This window comes from Apus apus, chromosome 2 (assembly GCF_020740795.1).
Source record: "Apus apus isolate bApuApu2 chromosome 2, bApuApu2.pri.cur, whole genome shotgun sequence".
NCBI lineage: Eukaryota > Metazoa > Chordata > Aves > Apodiformes > Apodidae > Apus > Apus apus.
Genome location: NC_067283.1, coordinates 121,764,776 through 121,783,780, shown reverse-complemented (window position 1 = coordinate 121,783,780; position 19,005 = coordinate 121,764,776). Strand labels below are relative to the sequence as shown.

At 40.6% G+C, this 19,005-nt stretch overlaps 1 protein-coding gene across 3 annotated transcripts in view; it reads right to left on the bottom strand.

Moving 5' to 3' along the window:
- Positions 1 to 18,126, bottom strand: part of PREX2 (phosphatidylinositol-3,4,5-trisphosphate dependent Rac exchange factor 2) — a 187,660-nt gene extending 169,534 nt beyond the window's left edge. For 2 of the 3 annotated variants that reach the window (XR_007888532.1, XM_051609828.1), the window contains exon 1: positions 17,668 to 18,126. Coding sequence is in view for 2 of the 3 variants with exons in the window: in XM_051609828.1 (XP_051465788.1) it covers positions 17,668 to 17,808 (141 nt within the window). In the remaining variant the exon portion in view is untranslated. The remainder of the gene's footprint in view (positions 1 to 17,667) is intronic. The other variant, XM_051609827.1, reaches the window with a different exon arrangement.
- Between the last annotated feature and the right edge of the window lie 879 nt (positions 18,127 to 19,005).

Genomic DNA, 19,005 nt, shown 5'->3' with positions numbered 1-19,005 from the left:
AGTTTAAATGGCAGAAGAATTGAGTATTTTATGCCATTGGTAACTGTTGTAAAGTGGTATTTGTATACAAAATAGGTTTGACCTAGAGAAATAGGAGAAGCTTCAGAAGATAAAAGGCAATTCCTTTTTACCAATTCACCTAAATGTTTTGACTGAGACCCAAAGAATGGCTGAAAGCATCAAACTATCAAAAACATTTCTCAGTGAAGAAGTGTCCTGCAAATGAATTTGGAAAACCTGTGTTTTACTGGACTGTACATGTCGAAAACTGCATTACAAGATTTAACTTAAGAACTTACTGAGATTGTAGTAACTAGACAACTTAATGGTTCAAAAAATTATAGCACAGCAGATGATAAACTACTATAACCATAAAATAGAATTCTACTTTAAAAAAGAAAAAGTTAATTTCACTAAAGTTTTTTCACTTGATCTATTGAATTAAATTATTAATGAATTGTACCAGCACTACAGCTCCTCTTAAACTTTTATCTCCATGTATTCTAATTAGAATAACCTTTAACTGTGGCTAGAAGTCCTCACCACCAACTAACAGGAGTGTTCCAAATGTATGTATAAGAAATTCAAAGACAAACAATCTCTTATGAACTCATCAGGCTGAATATTGACTTCCAGGGTTTTTGCAGTTATTTTTTGGGAATGTTCAGATCTTTTGTCTATGGAATACCACAGTATATATTGTAGCAGTATCAGTGTAATTTATCCTCAGCTTCATATGAGGATTTCATCACTGTACTTGTTGAGACACTGACTTACCAGCATTTCCCAACTTTATCCTGGCACCGTAGACTAAAAAAAAAAAAAATAAAAAAAAAAATAAAAAAAAAAAAATAAAAAAAGCATAATTGCTTTTTGTAGTTCAGATTCTTATTATTCTGAAAAGCTTCCAAGTCTACTATAGTCATATTCTCTCTGCTTCCCTTTAAGGGTGGCAAAGTCAGGCCCGCAGAAGGCATAAAACTATTAAGTTTATTTATTATATTTTTATCACCTATCAAAAAAACATTCTAACCACAGCAAAATATATCTGAGCATTTATAAAGAGGGAATTTTAAGCTTTCCTGCTGCAATTTACTATTTCTAAATGCAAACAGTGATGAGTAAACAAGACAAGTAGAACGAACAGTAAACTGTAACATATTGAAGTGAGTTAACCACTGCTTTTCAATAGAGATTACAGCAGTGTCACACACTAATGAAAACCAGTTCTTTTGCACTCACACTTGGGAGTGAAGAAAGCTTTACCTTCCTTAGGGCCAAAGACCTCTTCACTATCTGCAGAAAACAGGAAACTTCCCTTCCCATTGTTTCTCTCCAGTCTGACTATTGTAACAGTTCAGTATAACTAAACATGGGAAAAAGTCCCTTTTATTTCCTGCAAGGAACAACCTCGTAGCATATGGGAAGAAATTAACACACTCATACAGAATAAAACTGCCAACTTCCAGGCATTATTCTTAATAAACAGGATCTCACACAATGTCAGAGAGATAGATGAATGAGGAGTAACTTTAAAGTAAACAAAAATAGAAGTTATTGCTCTCAGCTCTTCACTCTTCTGCCCACATAAAGAATGCTTCCAAGTATATTAAAGTGCATTTAAACATGGTAACCACATCCAATTAATTTTGTAATTTCCACTCACTAATTCCAGTATTATTATTAAGGGTAGTTCTGTGTTGTTTTGAGTAACTGAACTACAGAACCAACATCTTACTAGAAAACGAACCTTTCTACTTAAACAATAGATATAATCCTTCTATTTAGGAGATCTGCTTTGTGATTCTAACCCACATAAAGATCTCAATTCTGCCAAAATTCCAACATTAAGAAACAATGTCAAACTTGTAACTTTCAAAATGTTACATGTGTTGCATCACCTTGAAAACATGGAAGTCTCTTCTACGGATAAGTGTAAGATCAGCTAAGCACAGCTCACATTTTGCTCTCTGTAATTACAAAATTCTCAACTTTATCTCTTGATAATTATTGAAACCTTATATTTTTTCATAAAATACATGAAAATAAGCACATGAGAACCAAATGCAAAGATAATAGTATTTTCACACCCCAAGCTGACTGTATCTGAAGATGTCCAAGAAACTACGTTTCTACCTTATTGCTAGCCCCACTCACTTCAATCATTCAACAACATCGTTTACTTCTTGGACCACGAGTGGAACCTAATTTAACAGTGCAAAAGCCAGTGATGCCTGTGCTAGTGACACAAATACTACAATATGAGGAAATCTCATCACATAATTGAAATGTTTCAAGATTTTTCTGTGTGCTTTTTCATTTTTAGAAGCAGCAGTAGCTATTCCTTCTTCCTTTGCTGCCTTATTCATGCGTTTTTCCTTTATTTCCAGTATTCACTCTCTCCTATTTCCAAAGCACAGAGTTTCTCCTGTAATCTCATACCTCCCTTTTTTCATATTTATTCCTGTTGTTGGCTACTTTTATCCTTCGCTGAGATTTCTCTCCACACCTTTTCCCCATACACTGTTTCACACTGCAAAACAGAATGGTGAGAAGTAATAAACTGCAGCTACAATTCATCTTCAAGCATCTTACCTCATCTCTAAAAACACCATTTTCGATATTCAAAGGTAAATGAAGAGAGGAAAGCAGAATCTAAATAAGGTGATAACTACACTTTGCAAAAGAAGAATAAGCAAAATACTTTAAGATCTTCAGTACAAGAAAAATTGCCCTTCAGAACTTCAAACATCTATTAAACATATTTGGGGGTTTTGATTTTTACCCTCTGAAAACTGTTGTAGGAAAGATTAAGAAGGAGACCAGGGTGAAGATCAATGATACTGACACTAGAAGAACTCATCTCAATGGAGTCTGAAAGATGATCAGATATATGAAATAGGTTTCATAACAGGAATAATTAGACTTAGACTTCTAACAAGAAAAACAGTGACTCAAGTCCTTAGTCAATTTTTCATACAGGACACTTAAAATGAGCAAAAGAAATTATTTTGTGGGAAACATATTCAGAAGTTACTGGTGCCAAAAAAAATATAAACTGCAAAAAAAAAAAAGCAGGCAAACTCAAGAGATTACTTAGTTTGCATCGAGGCCCTACATCCATAATCTCCAGTAAAGACATCCCTCAAACCACTGGTGCCTGAAGTACACCCCCCTTAAGTAATGCTACTACCATAATTATAGAAAAAAATGTATGGAAGTAGACCTATTATTGAATCTATCACAGCAGTTCAGAGGTTCCTTCCAACACCTCTCATTTTAGGTCTTTATCTTATACTGCAAGTTCATTTTAAGTGGTATTTTGTAAGCTTTCAGGAATAAAAATCACTTAGGCACTGGAAGGAAGGAAGCAGCTATCATTATAAATTTAGAATGGCCATTTTTACAAAGGCATTCTATGAATCCGGATATATTTACTGTCTTCCTGCTTTATATGACTTCTGCAAAATAACTCTCCCCCACAGGCAATAAAAGGATAAATAAGAACTATCCAGCCATGAACATCGTACAGGTGTGTCATGGTTTGGGCCCAGCATGACAACAAAGGAACAGCCCCATGGCCGCTCACTCAACTCAAGTCTCAAATGCCTCTGTGACTCTTAAGGCAAAGTCCCTTTCCCACATACACTACAGAATCTGAGAATGTTGTCTCAAAGCATCTTGTCATATGCTCTGTCTTCTAGGCATCTGGATAAACCATATGCTTACACTCCCTGCGTAAGGTAACTTAGCACATACTGAGCAATAAAATGAAGTGATTTTCCAGTCTTGTTACACAAATTCATAGCATCCCAAGCATCAATCACTTTCTTATGCAGTACATCATTTCAACTTTATAGCTTTGTGCTTTCAGTGCCCAATTTTTTGTCACAGTAGGAGTTAAGAACTAAAAACACAGCCAACTGAGTTTACAGACGAACCTGAGTATTCTGAAAGTGTATTAAGGGCTGGGGAAGGGAGATCTCGCTTGCTATTCTCCCATTTTGTATCTGATACTTTCTGGCTTATTTCAGTAAGATAAAACGGGAAGTCGATGATTCTTGTAGTATCATTTGTTAAAGAAAATATAAACTAATTAGTTCAGGTTGCTCAACTTTCACAGTGTTACCTGGTAATCAGTATTTAACTTAATTCCCAGTCTGGAACTTTTAGCTGGGTGATTAAATAACACCAGCTTTGATTTAGACAGACAGACATCCACCATGTTTTGAACTGTCATGGGGGTGGAAGGCAGCAAGGACACAAATATAGATGATTGAGGGATTGCCACTGGACGCGTTTGACTAACCTCACCAGTTTGTGCCTATTACAAAGTAGTCTTTCCAATGCAGATACCTCGCCACCAAACGTGTTCTTCACTGTTTGCCAGCAAACTTTTCCTAAACAAGCCTCAAGATACAGGTCTCTGAAGGCATTCTGTAAGCACTTCATAAAGTTAGTAAGGCAAAGAAATTGTGCTTTTCAAAAAACTGGGCATTTACAAGTACAACAAGTATGAACACAATTCTAACCCAAGTGAGAAAATTCTCTTGTAATTTAGCTTTTCTGGCTTACAGTTCCTGAAATACGGCCCAGTCATTTCAACTGAGGACTCATGTTACAGCCACGTATATATTCCAAGTCTCACTTTCAGATTTGTTTCTCAGTCTGCCTAGAACATGACACTAGTCCTTGTCCCTCAGCCAGCCAGACCTGGCCCGCCTTTAAGCTCTGACCAGCCCCTACTTAATTCTATTTTCTCAATTGCTTTTTGTGATGCAAATAATAACATCCTTACTATGTACCAAGAGGCTGAAGTTCCAAGTACAGAGAATTCCCCATTGCCTGGCTCATACCTAACCAGCTACAATGAGGATTAACTGCATAAATCTCATGGATAACTCTTCCTGGCCTAGATATTCTCTATGTTTGTAGCCTATTTCTCCTTTTCTATTCAGCCTGCCAGCTGATTGCTCTTGCCTAATCCACACTATTCAAATTGATTTATATACCTCACAGAGCTCTTAACACCTTATCTTTAAATATTATGGAAGACACCATGCATACACCTCAAGTAACTTCACTCTCCAGTACCTTACCACATTCCTGTTGGCATCACTTACAATATGTTACTAACAGATACCTGGTAGGGCAACAAGTTCTTTTCTGAGACTTGTCTAAGAGCAGTCTGTCTCCACTGATGCTCCTCTGGCACATCATGTTTGATTTAAACATCAGGAAGCTGGGACTGTTAAATCAACATTTAGGAAAAAACAGATTAATCCCTCACTCTAGGAATTACTCCATTTAAACAGCCTGAGAAATTACCAGCATATTTCACAGGATGAATGATGAAAAATTTACTTCATGTAAATCCACCTGTCAATTGATGGTGGTCACTTGTTCTAGCTGTTACAAAACTGTATTCAGAAAGCAAACCTATCAATACATAAAATGTATTTAAACTTCAAGTGCAAACAGGAAAGACAGATAAATCTCATTTTCAAGCAAAAATGCATAGAAAACTTCCCTAGGAAAGCCCAGGAGTGGATTATTTACTCTGTTCCATTCAGCACAATATGACCAATTTGTCAGGCCTGCATCACACAAATGACATTAAAATAAAGAAAGCCACTCTACTACATCATATTCACTGTTCTCTGTACCACTCTTAGATTCTAGCTGCTTCTTCTGCCCATTCCTCTACACCAAAATGCTCTTCAGCCTTAACTAGAAAAGTAGAGAAAGCTCATGAGTTATGTTAGATGACCTGGCAGCCAGGATGCCAAAAGCACCAAGGAGAATCAGGCTGCCTCACGGGACCGGAAGTGTCAACCCCTAATACCTAAGTTCTCGTCCCTACAGCTAGGTAACCAGCTGTGAACAGTCTGTGAGAGAATCACAGGAGCAATAAAGCTTGCACAAAATGAAGCTTGCTTTGAAAAATAATCCTTACAGCTACTCAGACATTTTAAGGAGACATCCATTCTTCTTGCATCAATTATATATAAAGGGAAAGGACTGCGTTGCTGTCAAAGTACTGAATCAAGAGATCGGATTATATTTCTGGCTCTGTGAGAACTGTCCACTGGGGCCCAAAAATAAAGATCAGTCTCTAAGTTTCCTATTTGTAGAGCTACTCAGATTTGATTTATTAATGACAGTAGTGCACTGATCTCTGAATAGAAAATATTACAGAAGCACCAGGTTATCTGTTTCCTGAACAAATATAATACACTGGGAAAAAAAAAAAAATCTGTGTATCTGAGTTTCCTTTTTGATTTTGAGTATTTCTTTGCTGAACAGTACAGCCTGGCCACTTGCATTGCAAATTCAGAAGACAGAGGAGACAAAGCAAAGGAGCAAAACTCAAAAAATTTGTTCTCCTGAAGAGTTGAAACTTCAAGACAGTCTCTTTCTTCCCCCATCACATTAATAAATTGCAAAAGTGAAGAGTTTTATAGGTTGGAAGGGACCTGCAGAGGTCATCTAGCCCAATTGCTTGAACAAAGCAGTGTCAACTCAAACAGGCTGCCCAGTCTTGCCTAGTTGAGCTTCGAACAGAATATAGATATTGTACAGCCTCTGGGCAACCTATTCTAGTTTTCAACCATCCTCATGGTCAATAAATATTTTCCCCCCTCGCACAAAGTTAGAATTTCCTATGTTCCATTGTCTCTCCTTCTTCCACTGTGCACAACTGAGAGAAGTATGGCTTCATCTTCTCCACAGCCACCCATCAGGCTATTCCACTGAGCCTTCCCTTTTTAAGATCAAAGAAATCTTGATCTGCCGGTCTCTCTTTGTAAATAATATGTTCCAGGCCCCTTGTCACCTTGTTGCCCTCCCCTAGACTTGCTCCAGTAGGCAAATTTATTTCTTCAACTAAGGAGCCCAAAATTTAAGTCACAAAGGTCTCAACTATAGAGAGGAATAAAATCACTTCCCTTGACCTACTGGCAACACCTTTGCTGTGCTGCTGCACTGCAGGGGTGCACAGCTGTCTCACATTCTAATTCTGGTCCACAAGAATTCCCAGTTCTCTTACTGTAGAGTCGCTTCCTAGTCCTCAGCTTGTATTGGTGCACAGAGTTAGTCCACTGCAGGTGTAGGGCTTTGTGTTTGCCTTAATTGCACTTCATGAGGTTCCTGTCAGTAGTACCAGTACTGCAGCCTGTTGAGATCCCTCTTACTACCGAAAGGGCACCTTCCGATCCCACCATCCAGGACACTACTGAAGACAGCATTGTTCAGTACTGGTTCTTGAAGAACATTGCTTATAACTGGCTATCACTTGTACTTTGTGCTGTTGTCAATTGTCCCTTGAGTCTGACAGTCCCACCAGCTTCCCACCCACTTTATTGTCTATCTATCCGGTCCAAATTGATGAGATCTGGATGGAAGGATGGATGGATGGATGGATGGATGGATACTATGTGAGACAATGCCAAAGGCTTTCATTACATCAAGGTAAACAATATTCATAGCTCGCACCAAGTTCACTGAGCCAGTCATCTCCTCATACAAAGCAGTAAGGTTGATAGGCATGATTCACCCTTGGTTACTCCCTTGAGGCTGCTTCCAAACACTTTCTTTTCCATCAGCTGCATGGAAATGGTTTTGAAGACTATTCACTGCATCACCTCCCCAAATACTGAGGAGAGGCTGACAAGCTCACACTTTCCCAGATGCTCTTCCTGGACCTTCCTGAAGCTTGATTTGACATTTGTGTTTCCCCAGTCACAAGGAATTTCCTATAATCTCACGACCATTCAAAGACAACAGATAGGCCTCACATTGATATCAGCCAGCCTCCTCAGAGGCATCACATCTGGTCTCAGACTTGTATACATCCAATTGCCATAAGTACTTTAACTGTGCCTTCTGCTGCTGCAGGCAATGACACGTTCTCACAAAATCTTGAAGTAGACTTTGAGAAGCCTAAGGGAAACCCTTATCAGTAAAAACACCATAAGAAAAAGCATGGAGTTTTTTTTCTGTGCCTTCACTAAGTGCCTTTTTCAGAAGGTTTCCCCACTCAACTGAGCCGTGGGCACACGTTTTCCTTAGTCTTCCTCTTGCTACCAAAGCACTTACAGAAGTCCCTTCTGGTGCCCTTCCCATCTGTAACTTCAGTGCCAGCTGAGCTTTGGCTTTACTATCTCCATTCTTGCATCTCTTTTGATTCTTCCTGAGTAGCCTGTCCCTAAGTGCTCTCAAGTCTCACATGAATGCACACAGCCTATTCACCAAAGACAGGAACAATCCTGCTCAGTCTAAAACAGAAAACGAAACCAACATGCATGAAATTTAGAGTCAAAGCAAAAATAATTAAACAAAATTCCTGAAAAAGAATATGCATGAGTAGCTAAGTATACAAAATTATTCAAGACACTCATATAAAGAGGTAGGATCTAAATTATTATAATTACTCATCTGAATTATTATCTTCACGGAATTGTCAGATTTGGGAGGGACCTCTAGAGATCACCCAGTCCAACTCCTCTGCTAAAGCAGGATCCCCTAGAGCACATCACTCAGGACTGCATATAGGCAGGTCTTGAGTATCTCCAGAGAAGGAGACTCCACAATCTCCCTGGACAGCCTGTTCCAGTGCTTTGTCACCCTCTAGTAAAGAAATTTGTCCTCATATTTAAACAGAACTTCCTGTGTTCCAGCTTGTGCCTGTTGACCCTTATCCTGTCACTGGGAACTACTGAAAAAGAGTCTGGCTCCATCGTCCTTGCACCCATCCTTTAGATCACAGAATCACAGAATCCTAGGGGTTGGAAGGGACCTCGAAAGATCATCTAGTCCAACCCCCCTGCCAGAGCAGGGTCACCTAGAGCACATCACACAGGAATGTGTCCAGGTGGGTTTTGAATGTCTTCAGAGAAGGAGACTCCACAACCTCTCTGGGCAGCCTGTTCCAGTGCTCTGTCACTCTCACAGTAAAGAAGTTCTTCCTGATACTCACATGGAACCTCCTATGCTCCAGTTTGCATCCATTGCCCCTTGTCCTATCACTGGTCACCACTGAAAAAAACTTGGCTCCATCGTCCTGACACTCACCCTTTATGTATTTGTAAACATGGATGAGGTCACCTCTCAGTCTCCTTTTCTCCAAGCTAAAGAGACTCAGCTCCCTCAGCCTTTCTTCATAAAGGAGATGCATCAATCCCCCTGTCATCTTCTGCTGGACTTTCTCTAGTAGTTTGCCATCTCTCTTGAACTGGTCCATGTTGACCACTCCAAATAACTTCCTGTTCTTCAATGTGTTTAGAGATGACATCCAGAATGAGTCACTCCATCACCTTCCCAGGGACAGAGGTAAGACTAACCAGCCTGTAGTCCCCTAGGTTCTAAACTGGAGTGATACTGGCCTTCCTCCAGCCCTCAGGCAATTCTCCTATTCTCCATGACCTTTCAAAGATGATGGAGAGCAGCCCAGCCATAACATCTGCCAGTTCTCTCAGCACTCATGGTTGTACCCCATCAGGGCCCATGGACTTATGGATGTCCATTTTGGCCTCTACTGAGGGAAAGTCTTCCTCTCTCCAGACCTTTCCTCTTGCTTCCAGGGTCTGGTATTCATGAGGGACAGCTTTAGCAGTGAAGACCAAAGCAAAGAAGACCTCTGTGTCTTCCACCACTAGGGCTCTCACCTCGTGCATCAGCAGGCCTACATTTCCCCTAGTCTTCCTTTTTCTATTGATATACCAAAAAAACCTCTTCTTGTTGTCTTTAACCGCAGTGGCCAAGTTGAGTTCTGCTTGAGCCTTGGCCCTTCTAATTTTCACCCTGCATAGTCATACATCTTGGTATTCCTCATAAATTGCCAACCCCCTTTTCCAAAGGCTGTGAACTTTCCTTTCATTCCCAACATCCAGCCAAAGCTCTCTCTTCAGCCAGGCTGGTCGTCTTCCCCATCAGCTTGTCTTTTGGGTCCTGGGGATGGCCTGCTCTTGTGCCTTTAAGAGTTTCTCCTTGAAGTATGACCAGCCTTCCTGGGCTCCTTCGCCCTCCAGGACTGTCTTCCAAGGGACACTCTCAACCATGCTCTGAAACAGGCTAAAGTCTGCCCTCTGGAAGTTCTAGGTGGCAGTTCTTCTGGCTCCCCCCCTTTCTTCTCCACGAATTGAGAACTTCATCATTTTGTGATCACTCTGCCCAAGACAACCTCCAACCTTTACACCCCCCACAAGACCTTCTCTGTTAACAAGCAGCAGATCCAGCAGGGCACTTTCCCTAGTTGACTCCCTCACCAGCTGTGTCAGGAAGTTGTCTTCCACACACCCCAGGAATGTCTGGGACTGTTCCCTCTCTGCTGTGTTATATTTCCAAGAGACTGGGAAGCTGAAGTCTCCCTTGAGAACAGCAATCACAAGACTTCTGCCAGCTGCTTATAGATTATTTCATCAGCCTCTACATCATAGCTAGAGGGTCTATAACAAACTCCCACTATGATATCTGCCTTACTGACATTCCCCTTGGTTCTTACCCGTAAACACTCAACACTGTCATTCACAACTTTAAGTTCTAGGCAAATCTATCGCTAACATAGAGGGCCACCCCACCACCTCTCCTTCCTTGCCTATCCCTTCTGAAAAGCTGGTAGCCATCAATCACAGCACCCCAGTTGTGTGAGTCTTCCCACCACATTTCTGTGATGGCAACTATATCATACCTGCCATAGTTCAAGTCTATACTTCATTCATGGGTAGCCCAAGTCCCCTCCAAACACGGACATACACTTAGCATACAGACACATGGTTATAGCATTCTACCAACTGGCAAGTTGCCCCCACCAGTATCTTAGGTCAACTACGGCCACTTTGGATTTGTTTATTTTGGCCAAAATACAGTTAGTTCCTTTTGGTTTCCAACATGAAGAACTTACTATAGTGTAATACTGTTACTAACTTTTAATTCCTCTGCTTTGATAAAATTGTTCTTCACACTAACTCTACCAAAAAAATACAAATCAACCTTGGAATGCATAGTTTCAAAGCACTTGCTGTTTTAAAATTGTGACAAAAATACTACTGAAGAAAGCTGAAAAATATGGCTCCATAAATATTTGAAATCACTGCAAACAGCATACTATTCAACAGTGTTAGGCTGCATGGAGTAACTTAACTCCAGATATATTGATTAACAGTTCCCTCCAAATAGTCTCTTCTAAATTATCAGCTCACATTACAACCAACTAGTGAAATATATGCTGCAGGAGAGTCACGACTGAGCTATAAGGCAGAGCAAAGGAATACTACAAATATAATTATATTTATACATATAGATAAATCAAGAAGTTGTACAACACCCCTAAGTAGATGGTGAGTATATATATAAGTATATATCATGGTCTGCAGCGTGATACATCTTAGTCTACATTAAGTCTTATGAACACAGAAGTTTCCTAAATGCTGTGAAACAAAGATCTCTCAGTATTTTAAACTTTTCACTAAACAGCTAAACAAACCTTTTTCCTTGAAGAGCAGCTTTTCAAAATATAGTCTAAGTACATCTGACATCAATATGAGGAAATCCATTGAAAAATATGAAACATCTCTCGAGAGTATATATGTATTATCTAGAATGTAACTACTGCAGTATAATTCTCTACACTTCCAAAAAAGGTATGTGCTTGAAAATTCTTCTGAAAAACCTCTGCTTTTTGCCACTGTCATACCTTGCATGAACTCTGGGCTCAGCTAGTAGAGATGCAACTAACCTTTCTTGCTAATCCACTCTATAAAACAAACAGTCAACCTTGGGGCAGGGGGTTACCAAGAAATAAACAGCTTTTAAGCAGTTACCCTCACTCTGATAAAGACCACAGTTGGAGCTATTCATATAGCCAAGCAAAGTTAAATAGGAATAGAACACCACATTCAGGCTTTTTGCAACAGTTAAGCAAGTTCAAAACAGCAGAAACTGGAAGTGAATGGAAAAGATATTGACTTTGTATGGTAATTGTGTTTGCACTTCCTTTCGACTTTTTATAATGAAGGAGCCATAGAATGTTGTTTTTCTTTTCCTGAAGAGAAAGGAAATCACATAACCTTATCAAAAAATGCAGCCAGCTAAACCCCTTCCCTTCCATTCATTTAAATCTCTTTTATAAAATAAAAAAATGCAATTATGCAAACCTTTATGAAGTCACTAATCATTACTGTAATTGAGCTATACGTATAACCTGGACTTGATGATCCTTATGAGACCCTTCCCACTTAAGACATTTTATTAATCTATGATATATACAGATACACACAAAAACAATATACATACGTTATTGTATCAAACTACAACCAGAAAAGTTCATTTAAAAGTGGTTCTTTTGTGAAAGGCCCAATATTTAATTGCATCATCTAGCATAACTACTTCAAGAGTTCCAATCCAGGACACAAATCCTCTAACCTCAGGGTTAACACTGAATTTGACTCAAGTTTGCCTGGAGTCTCAATTACTATTAATCACTTGTCCAACTAATTAGTCTGCTCAACCATCAGAGAAATACCTGTTGAGCCAAGAGAAAAGAAAGGCTCAGTGTAGCAGGGAAATACAGATCCTGAGGAGCCACACAGCCACTGAGAAGGCTGGGCAATAAACCTTATAAACAAAATCTCTTTATGCCTGGTGAAAAGCAAGGATTCAGCTTCTTTAACTGGGCACACATTTAAAGAAAATCGACCCTTTTTTCACTTTAGTGAAAGCAGAAAAAAGAGAGGAGATAGTTCAGAATACAATGGCATTAAAACAAGATTTGAGAGTTAACTGGCAGAAATGCATATATATTCAAAAAAAGAGACTCTGAAATCCATACTACAAAGTCCACATAATAAACCAGCTTTTTTTTTTTTCTTGTCCCCCAGCTGCTTCAGGATCTAACTAGTCACCCTAGCTGAGGCCACAGGATTTTGGAAGGCTTACACAAGTGCCAACATCTGCTTCTATTTCCATCAATGTCAAATTTGTCAGAACACAAAACTGCACCAGAAAAACAATCCCTTTCATAGAAAAATAAATTCTACTTCCATGGATAACCCCCGAAGTATCAAGTGTAGCAGATCTATTGCATTTCCAATTTCTATTCCAAAATGAAATTTCCTTCCCAAAAATCTGTAACATACATACAATCATATATATATATATATATATTTACCTACCACTGTATCTAGACTATTTCCCTGCACTGTACCTGTATCCTAAAGTTCTTCATGGCCTGGTCTGACTTTACTGGCCAAACAGTCACTATAAAGCACAATCATAAAAACTAAGCCTTACACCAGGTTACAAGGCGACAGACTAAGGCAGCCACTTTCTGGCAAGTGTTTACTATTAAATACTTTTTAATTCCTCAGCAACTTCTACCCACAGTTTTAGTGGTCTCTTTACTACTGCTACATTGACGGCTCAGATGAGTACCCTGATTTATAAAATATGAAACCTCACATGAAAACATTACTTTAAAATATTTTTTTAAACATTCATTAAAAAGTCAAATATATTCCCCAGCATAAAATTGTGGACCAATGAGAATCTTGGAAAAGTTTACAAATATTTACTCGAGTTAGCTAAGTGTGTTTATAGAGCTAAACAGGAGATTTTCATTATGTTTACACAGAGCATATTAAATATACATGCTTTGCTATTTGCTTTAAAGAATGAAATAGATAAGGTACATATTGATAAAGACACAAAATTTTATTAAAGCATCTTCACCATGAACACTCGAGGTAATATTAATTACTGTTACATAGTGGGATGAAATGTAACTATTTTAGGCAGAGAAAATGTTCACCAGTTGTTGCTTTCTCTCCCCTCACAAAAGCGTATTTTGGTAAAAAAAAGATTCTCCTCTATCCTTCCAAGTACAGCTTCTCTTTCATTCAGAAATAAGTATTTTGCCATAGGAAGATAATATGATCACCAAAGAGAGCACCCAACTGCTCATTTAGCCAATAAAGTATCAAGAGTTTAGAACAGAAACTTTATACTGTAGATCATAAAAAACCTCCATATATAGCTACAGTTTTCAAAGACATTTTAGTGCCTTAGGTAAATTCTTCCATCACTATATTCACTTATTTTAAGAAATGCTAAATGATAAAAAGAACAAAACCTCTAGTACTGCAATGGCACTCCAAATGTTATAAGGAAATGTCTGAAGGACAAGTGAAAGACTTTTCTTCATAATTTCCTGTGCATGCCTCCTCCCTCCAACATTGCTGTGACTACTGGTGGACTTAAGTTTATCCACCTCATGTGTGTTTACATACCTCACTCGGATGGGACCAAATTGTTATTGCTCAGTATTACCAATGTCTTAACATACTGTGCTACTATAGTTTATTACTGGAAGATTCAGGAGACCCGAAAGAATAATATTAATATAACCAGACCTTTCCACTAAGATTTTATCTCTGATGAGTGCAGATTAAAAAAAAAATATATACTGTATTTACACAGCATAAAACCAAAAACGAGAATTAACTCATGTGGAAATTACTACTTGGCTACAACTACGTGGTAAAATAATGAATATATTAAATCTTCTGCTTTGCTTTTAATAGCCTTGTAGACTTTTGACAGAATACAAGAACCAAGCTGCATCAATGATAACTGGAGGATGAAGAATCACAGAGGAGTAGGGGAACAAAAATACTTTAAATAACAAACCAGAAATTTGTTCTGCGTGAGATGCTCTTTAATTCCAATATAAACTGAAGAACCTGAATACATCTAACATATAGTAGACATGTGTCCAGTGTAGAGAAACCAGCAAAACACTGTCCATGTTGACACACACTAGCAAAGTCACTTCCTCCTTCAAATCTCTTCATTCTTGAGCACCCACAAGCTGTACCAGGCAAAGTCCCATTTCCCCAATATGACTGCATAAGCAAGAGGGGTCTCATCTTCCCACCACTAGAATAAATCAGGCTTACCCTTCATTCCCACTCCTTTCTCTACTACATATTTCCCATTGAGACTGCATTATTTTGTTTCAGCTGAAGGTGTCATGCACATTATCAATACACAAGATTTCATTAAGTGCTCAGGAAAATGACTTAGCTGTGGCATGACAGGCATTATGCTTCCACACAAATCCCACTCATATACTGCTCCTTTCTTATGGAAGAACAATCAACTGAAAAAAAAAAAACGGGATTTTTCTGTTCCTTAACTACCTCCTCTACAGGGCATACACACAAAATGGAAATTGCAGTCCAAATGGGTGAAAAGTTAGCTCTATTAGTCACCACTACTACACAAGTGCTAATGTGTTTTTCCATATGAACTATACACATCATAAAAGATTACATTTCTGTAACCCCGCAGAGGAATTAGGCTCTAACCCTGAAACCATGGGGGTGTTTTTCATTTATCTAAGTGAATACTCCACACAAACTGTAAGGAAGATTATAAATGGCTTCAGCTCCTCAGTCATAAAGGAAACACGGTTTCTACCACAATGAGCTTCACTGACACTGTTGAGGTGACCTGGAAGCCTAAATCTTAAATTTTATTGGAACTTCAACCTCTCAGGCTGCCAGTATTTTAACAAGATGTCCTGGAAAACAGGATAGGGTTTGGACAGAAACAGTCAGTGCTGGGACTCTACACCCCACAGAAGGGGTCACTTCAGACTAGCTCTAGTCCAGCCCCAGGAACTGCACACTCATTAGCAATTGGATGCTACAGATTTTCCTACCGAAAAAACCCTTCCGTTCACTTCCATCCAAAAGGAACCCAGGCTGTGTGCCCCAAAAACACATTATGAAGTGAAACAATGCTGGGATAGTGTCTGTATCTCTGAAGAGCTGGTCCTAGGACTGATAATGGTTTCAAGAAGGTAAGCCATAGGTCTAGGACACCTAAGTGAGAGGATCTAGCCTCCAGACCAAGAAGTAACCATAGGAACAAGTACAATGATAGTTTTGATGGCTCATGTAATATAAAAGTGACAGTCTCCACGCTGGCCATAGTCTAGTGGCCCACATAAATCTACCACGACAGCAGTCCTAGCAGGCAGGCCCAAGGAAAGCTCAGTTTTTTCCTCAAACAAAGACTGAGCTACAGTTAAAACCCATGACATTTCCCTGTGAAGGATATACATCTCTGAACTGTTACTTGAATCCTGTTCACGACCATTAACAAATATAAAAAAACCTGACACAGAACCAGGTACTTAGCTCCAGCCCTCTTCCCTTTCTCCATATGATTTATTTAGATCATCTTGATCCAAACTACAAAAAATACTTATTGAAGTCAATATTTTGATGCAACTGGAAATATGTATAGTCTTCTCTTCAGAACAGCGTAAAAAACAGTATCTATTATGTCTTAAACTGAAGAATTCAAAATTAAAGATATTACAAATTCTTTAAATTTTGCTGAAATTATTTAAGACTCTGGCATATACCAAATGTGGGGCTTAAGGTAATACTGAAGAACATTCCCTCAGGATTTTTTTTTTTTTTACAATAGGTAACATATGATTGTTAAATGGAAGCAAGTAAAACACAATCGCACAGCCACTTTCTCAAACATACATGTTAAACTTTTTTTTTATCTATAAATATAAAACACATTGGACCATTTACCATTTTTCATGGTTCTGCTGAGGATAAACATATGGAGAAAATAAGCTACTCTGTAGATCTTATTTCACTCCAGTGTCTGTCCTTTTATTCTCCCTGGCACAGCCTAGTTGAGAGTTTCCTCTCTCATGATAATAAAGCAAAAAGTTCACAGATCTCAAGGCAGCAAAGCAGGAAGTTTGCAGTTTGAAGGATTTCCCCTCTTTAATGGGACAGGGGATGAGAGAAAAGTATGAGGGGGCTACCGTGAAATCTTTTGCAAACTTAAGTAGCTGATTTGGACATACTTATCTCTACAGGGTGCTAAAGTGATGCTGCCAAGACCATGCACAAATGAAACACTGCCCACATCTGTTCTGTAATAATCTGTCACTTTAGTTTTTTGACCCAGTGAAAACTCCTGCCTTTCTGCTTAGGGTACTACCTGGCACAGACAGTCCCATCAACAGTGATGGTCAGATGTAGAAGGAAGCTAAAACTGCTGCAACACAGCTCTCACCAGAGCGTGCTACCTCCCCAGCTGACCCCGCATCACAAGAGGAGTGAATGCCACATGTGGCTTTAATGCCAAGCAGCTGCTGCACACCAGCACTCCCTCTGTCCTCCTCCTCATCCCGCCCCCCCGCTCTGCTCTGCTCTGCTCGAAGGACTATGGCAAGCAGGGGAACTGCGGCGCCCTGTAATGAGCACAAGCCCTCACACGCACGGCAGACCTGAACCCAAACACGTTATCCCCGTAGCTCCCATGCCGGGAGAAGTGAGAGCACCCGTGTAGCCTCTCCGAGGAAGGTGGCCGGGGGGAGCCGGGGGAACGGGGAACACAGGACCCCTCCCCAGCCATTTCAAAACCTGTTCCTCTCCCTCCCTCTCAAGCAGACGCGGCCGCCCCGCACGGCTCGGGGCGGAAAGCCGTCTAGGGAGCGCGGCTCCCGGCGCCCCGCAGCCGGCAGGAGCCGGCCCCGCTGCCCGCCCCGGACGCCCCGTCCCCGCAGCAGCGGCAGCCCCGCGGGGCCGGCGCCGGGGCGAGGTGAGCCCGCCCGGCCCGCGCCCCTCCGCTCACCGACACCAGGAACTCCAGCGTGCCCACGTAGTCCCGCTCGGTCTTGAGGAGCTCGTTGAGAACGCAGACGCGCAAGCGGAGCTGCTTCTCCAAGTCCTTCCCGCTTTCCCCCTTGCCTTCCCCTTTGCTTTCCTCTGTCATGGTGCAGCGAGGAGGAACGCTGCTCCCAGCCCGGCGCCTTTCCCGGCCGCAGGCAGCGCTGCCTGAGTGCCCCGGCACTGCGCTGCGGGCAAGGACAACAAAAGACCGCGCTAAGTTGCGCAGTCGGGCCGGACTCCGGCCGGTCCCCAGTCGCACAGCAGCCTCAAGCCCCTTCTCACCCAGCTCCGGCAGCGGCCCGAGGTCCGGAGGCGAGGAGCCACCCCAGTGCGTGCTCCTTTCCCGTCAGGAAGGGGACACAGCCGGGAGGAAACGAGCGGTCACTGGTTCCCAGCTCGCCCTGTTAGCTGAGAGGTTGGAAAGCCTCCGCAGCAGCACAGACTTGGACATTAATCAAAAGCTTTGTATCCATGTGACTCCAACCCCTTCCCCCCTCGGTTCGCTAAATCTCAGGAAAAAGGAAAGGAAACAACTTTAGGGAAGATTGCGTGCCAGCTGCTGCCTGTTTCACACACAAGCTGCGAGCTCCAGTGTGAGGCTAATTGGAGATCTCTAACAACACAGCACAAGAATTATAAAAATGTTCCAGCAAGCTGGCTGGCCAGGGAATCGGCTGTTGTTTTTGTTTTGGTTTTACCATCAGCAAAAGGGCCATTTCAACGTCCCCTTCCGCACCTTCCCACGATAGGTGGATGGCAGTGTATATCGCAACTGATGAGTATTACAAATACGTGCCCTGATATTCTCCTGAGAAAACACAGCTAAGCGTGTGCATGTGCTGAGCAGGTACAAACAGTATGTTCTACAACAGGTACGGAAAAGTTCTTCCGAGATACGGGGAGGGGAGGGAAGTTTAGGGCTTTTTTTGTTTATCGAAACAAGGTGCTGTAAAATCCCCAGGTCAAACAGTTTTCCTGACTGCGTTGGAAGTTCAGATTTGCATGATACATTAAAAGAGGGTTTTTTTTAAAAAAAAAAAAAAAAAGTTCAGTAAACTTTTCAGTTAGCAAAAACTATATAGCCACTTTATAAAAGAGTAACTGATTTCTTAGAGAATTGAAATACATCGGGACACTACCCTGTGTATTTTGAGACCACTGATGAAAGCTGAAGGTTTCTCTGGCTAGCTCTTCCATCTGTGACTGGAAAGAAAATCCAGGTCTTCACATAAAGACCCCATATCAAAGTATCTTTCTAAACCTGCAACATCCTAGAAGGAAGGAATAAAATCAAAACCAG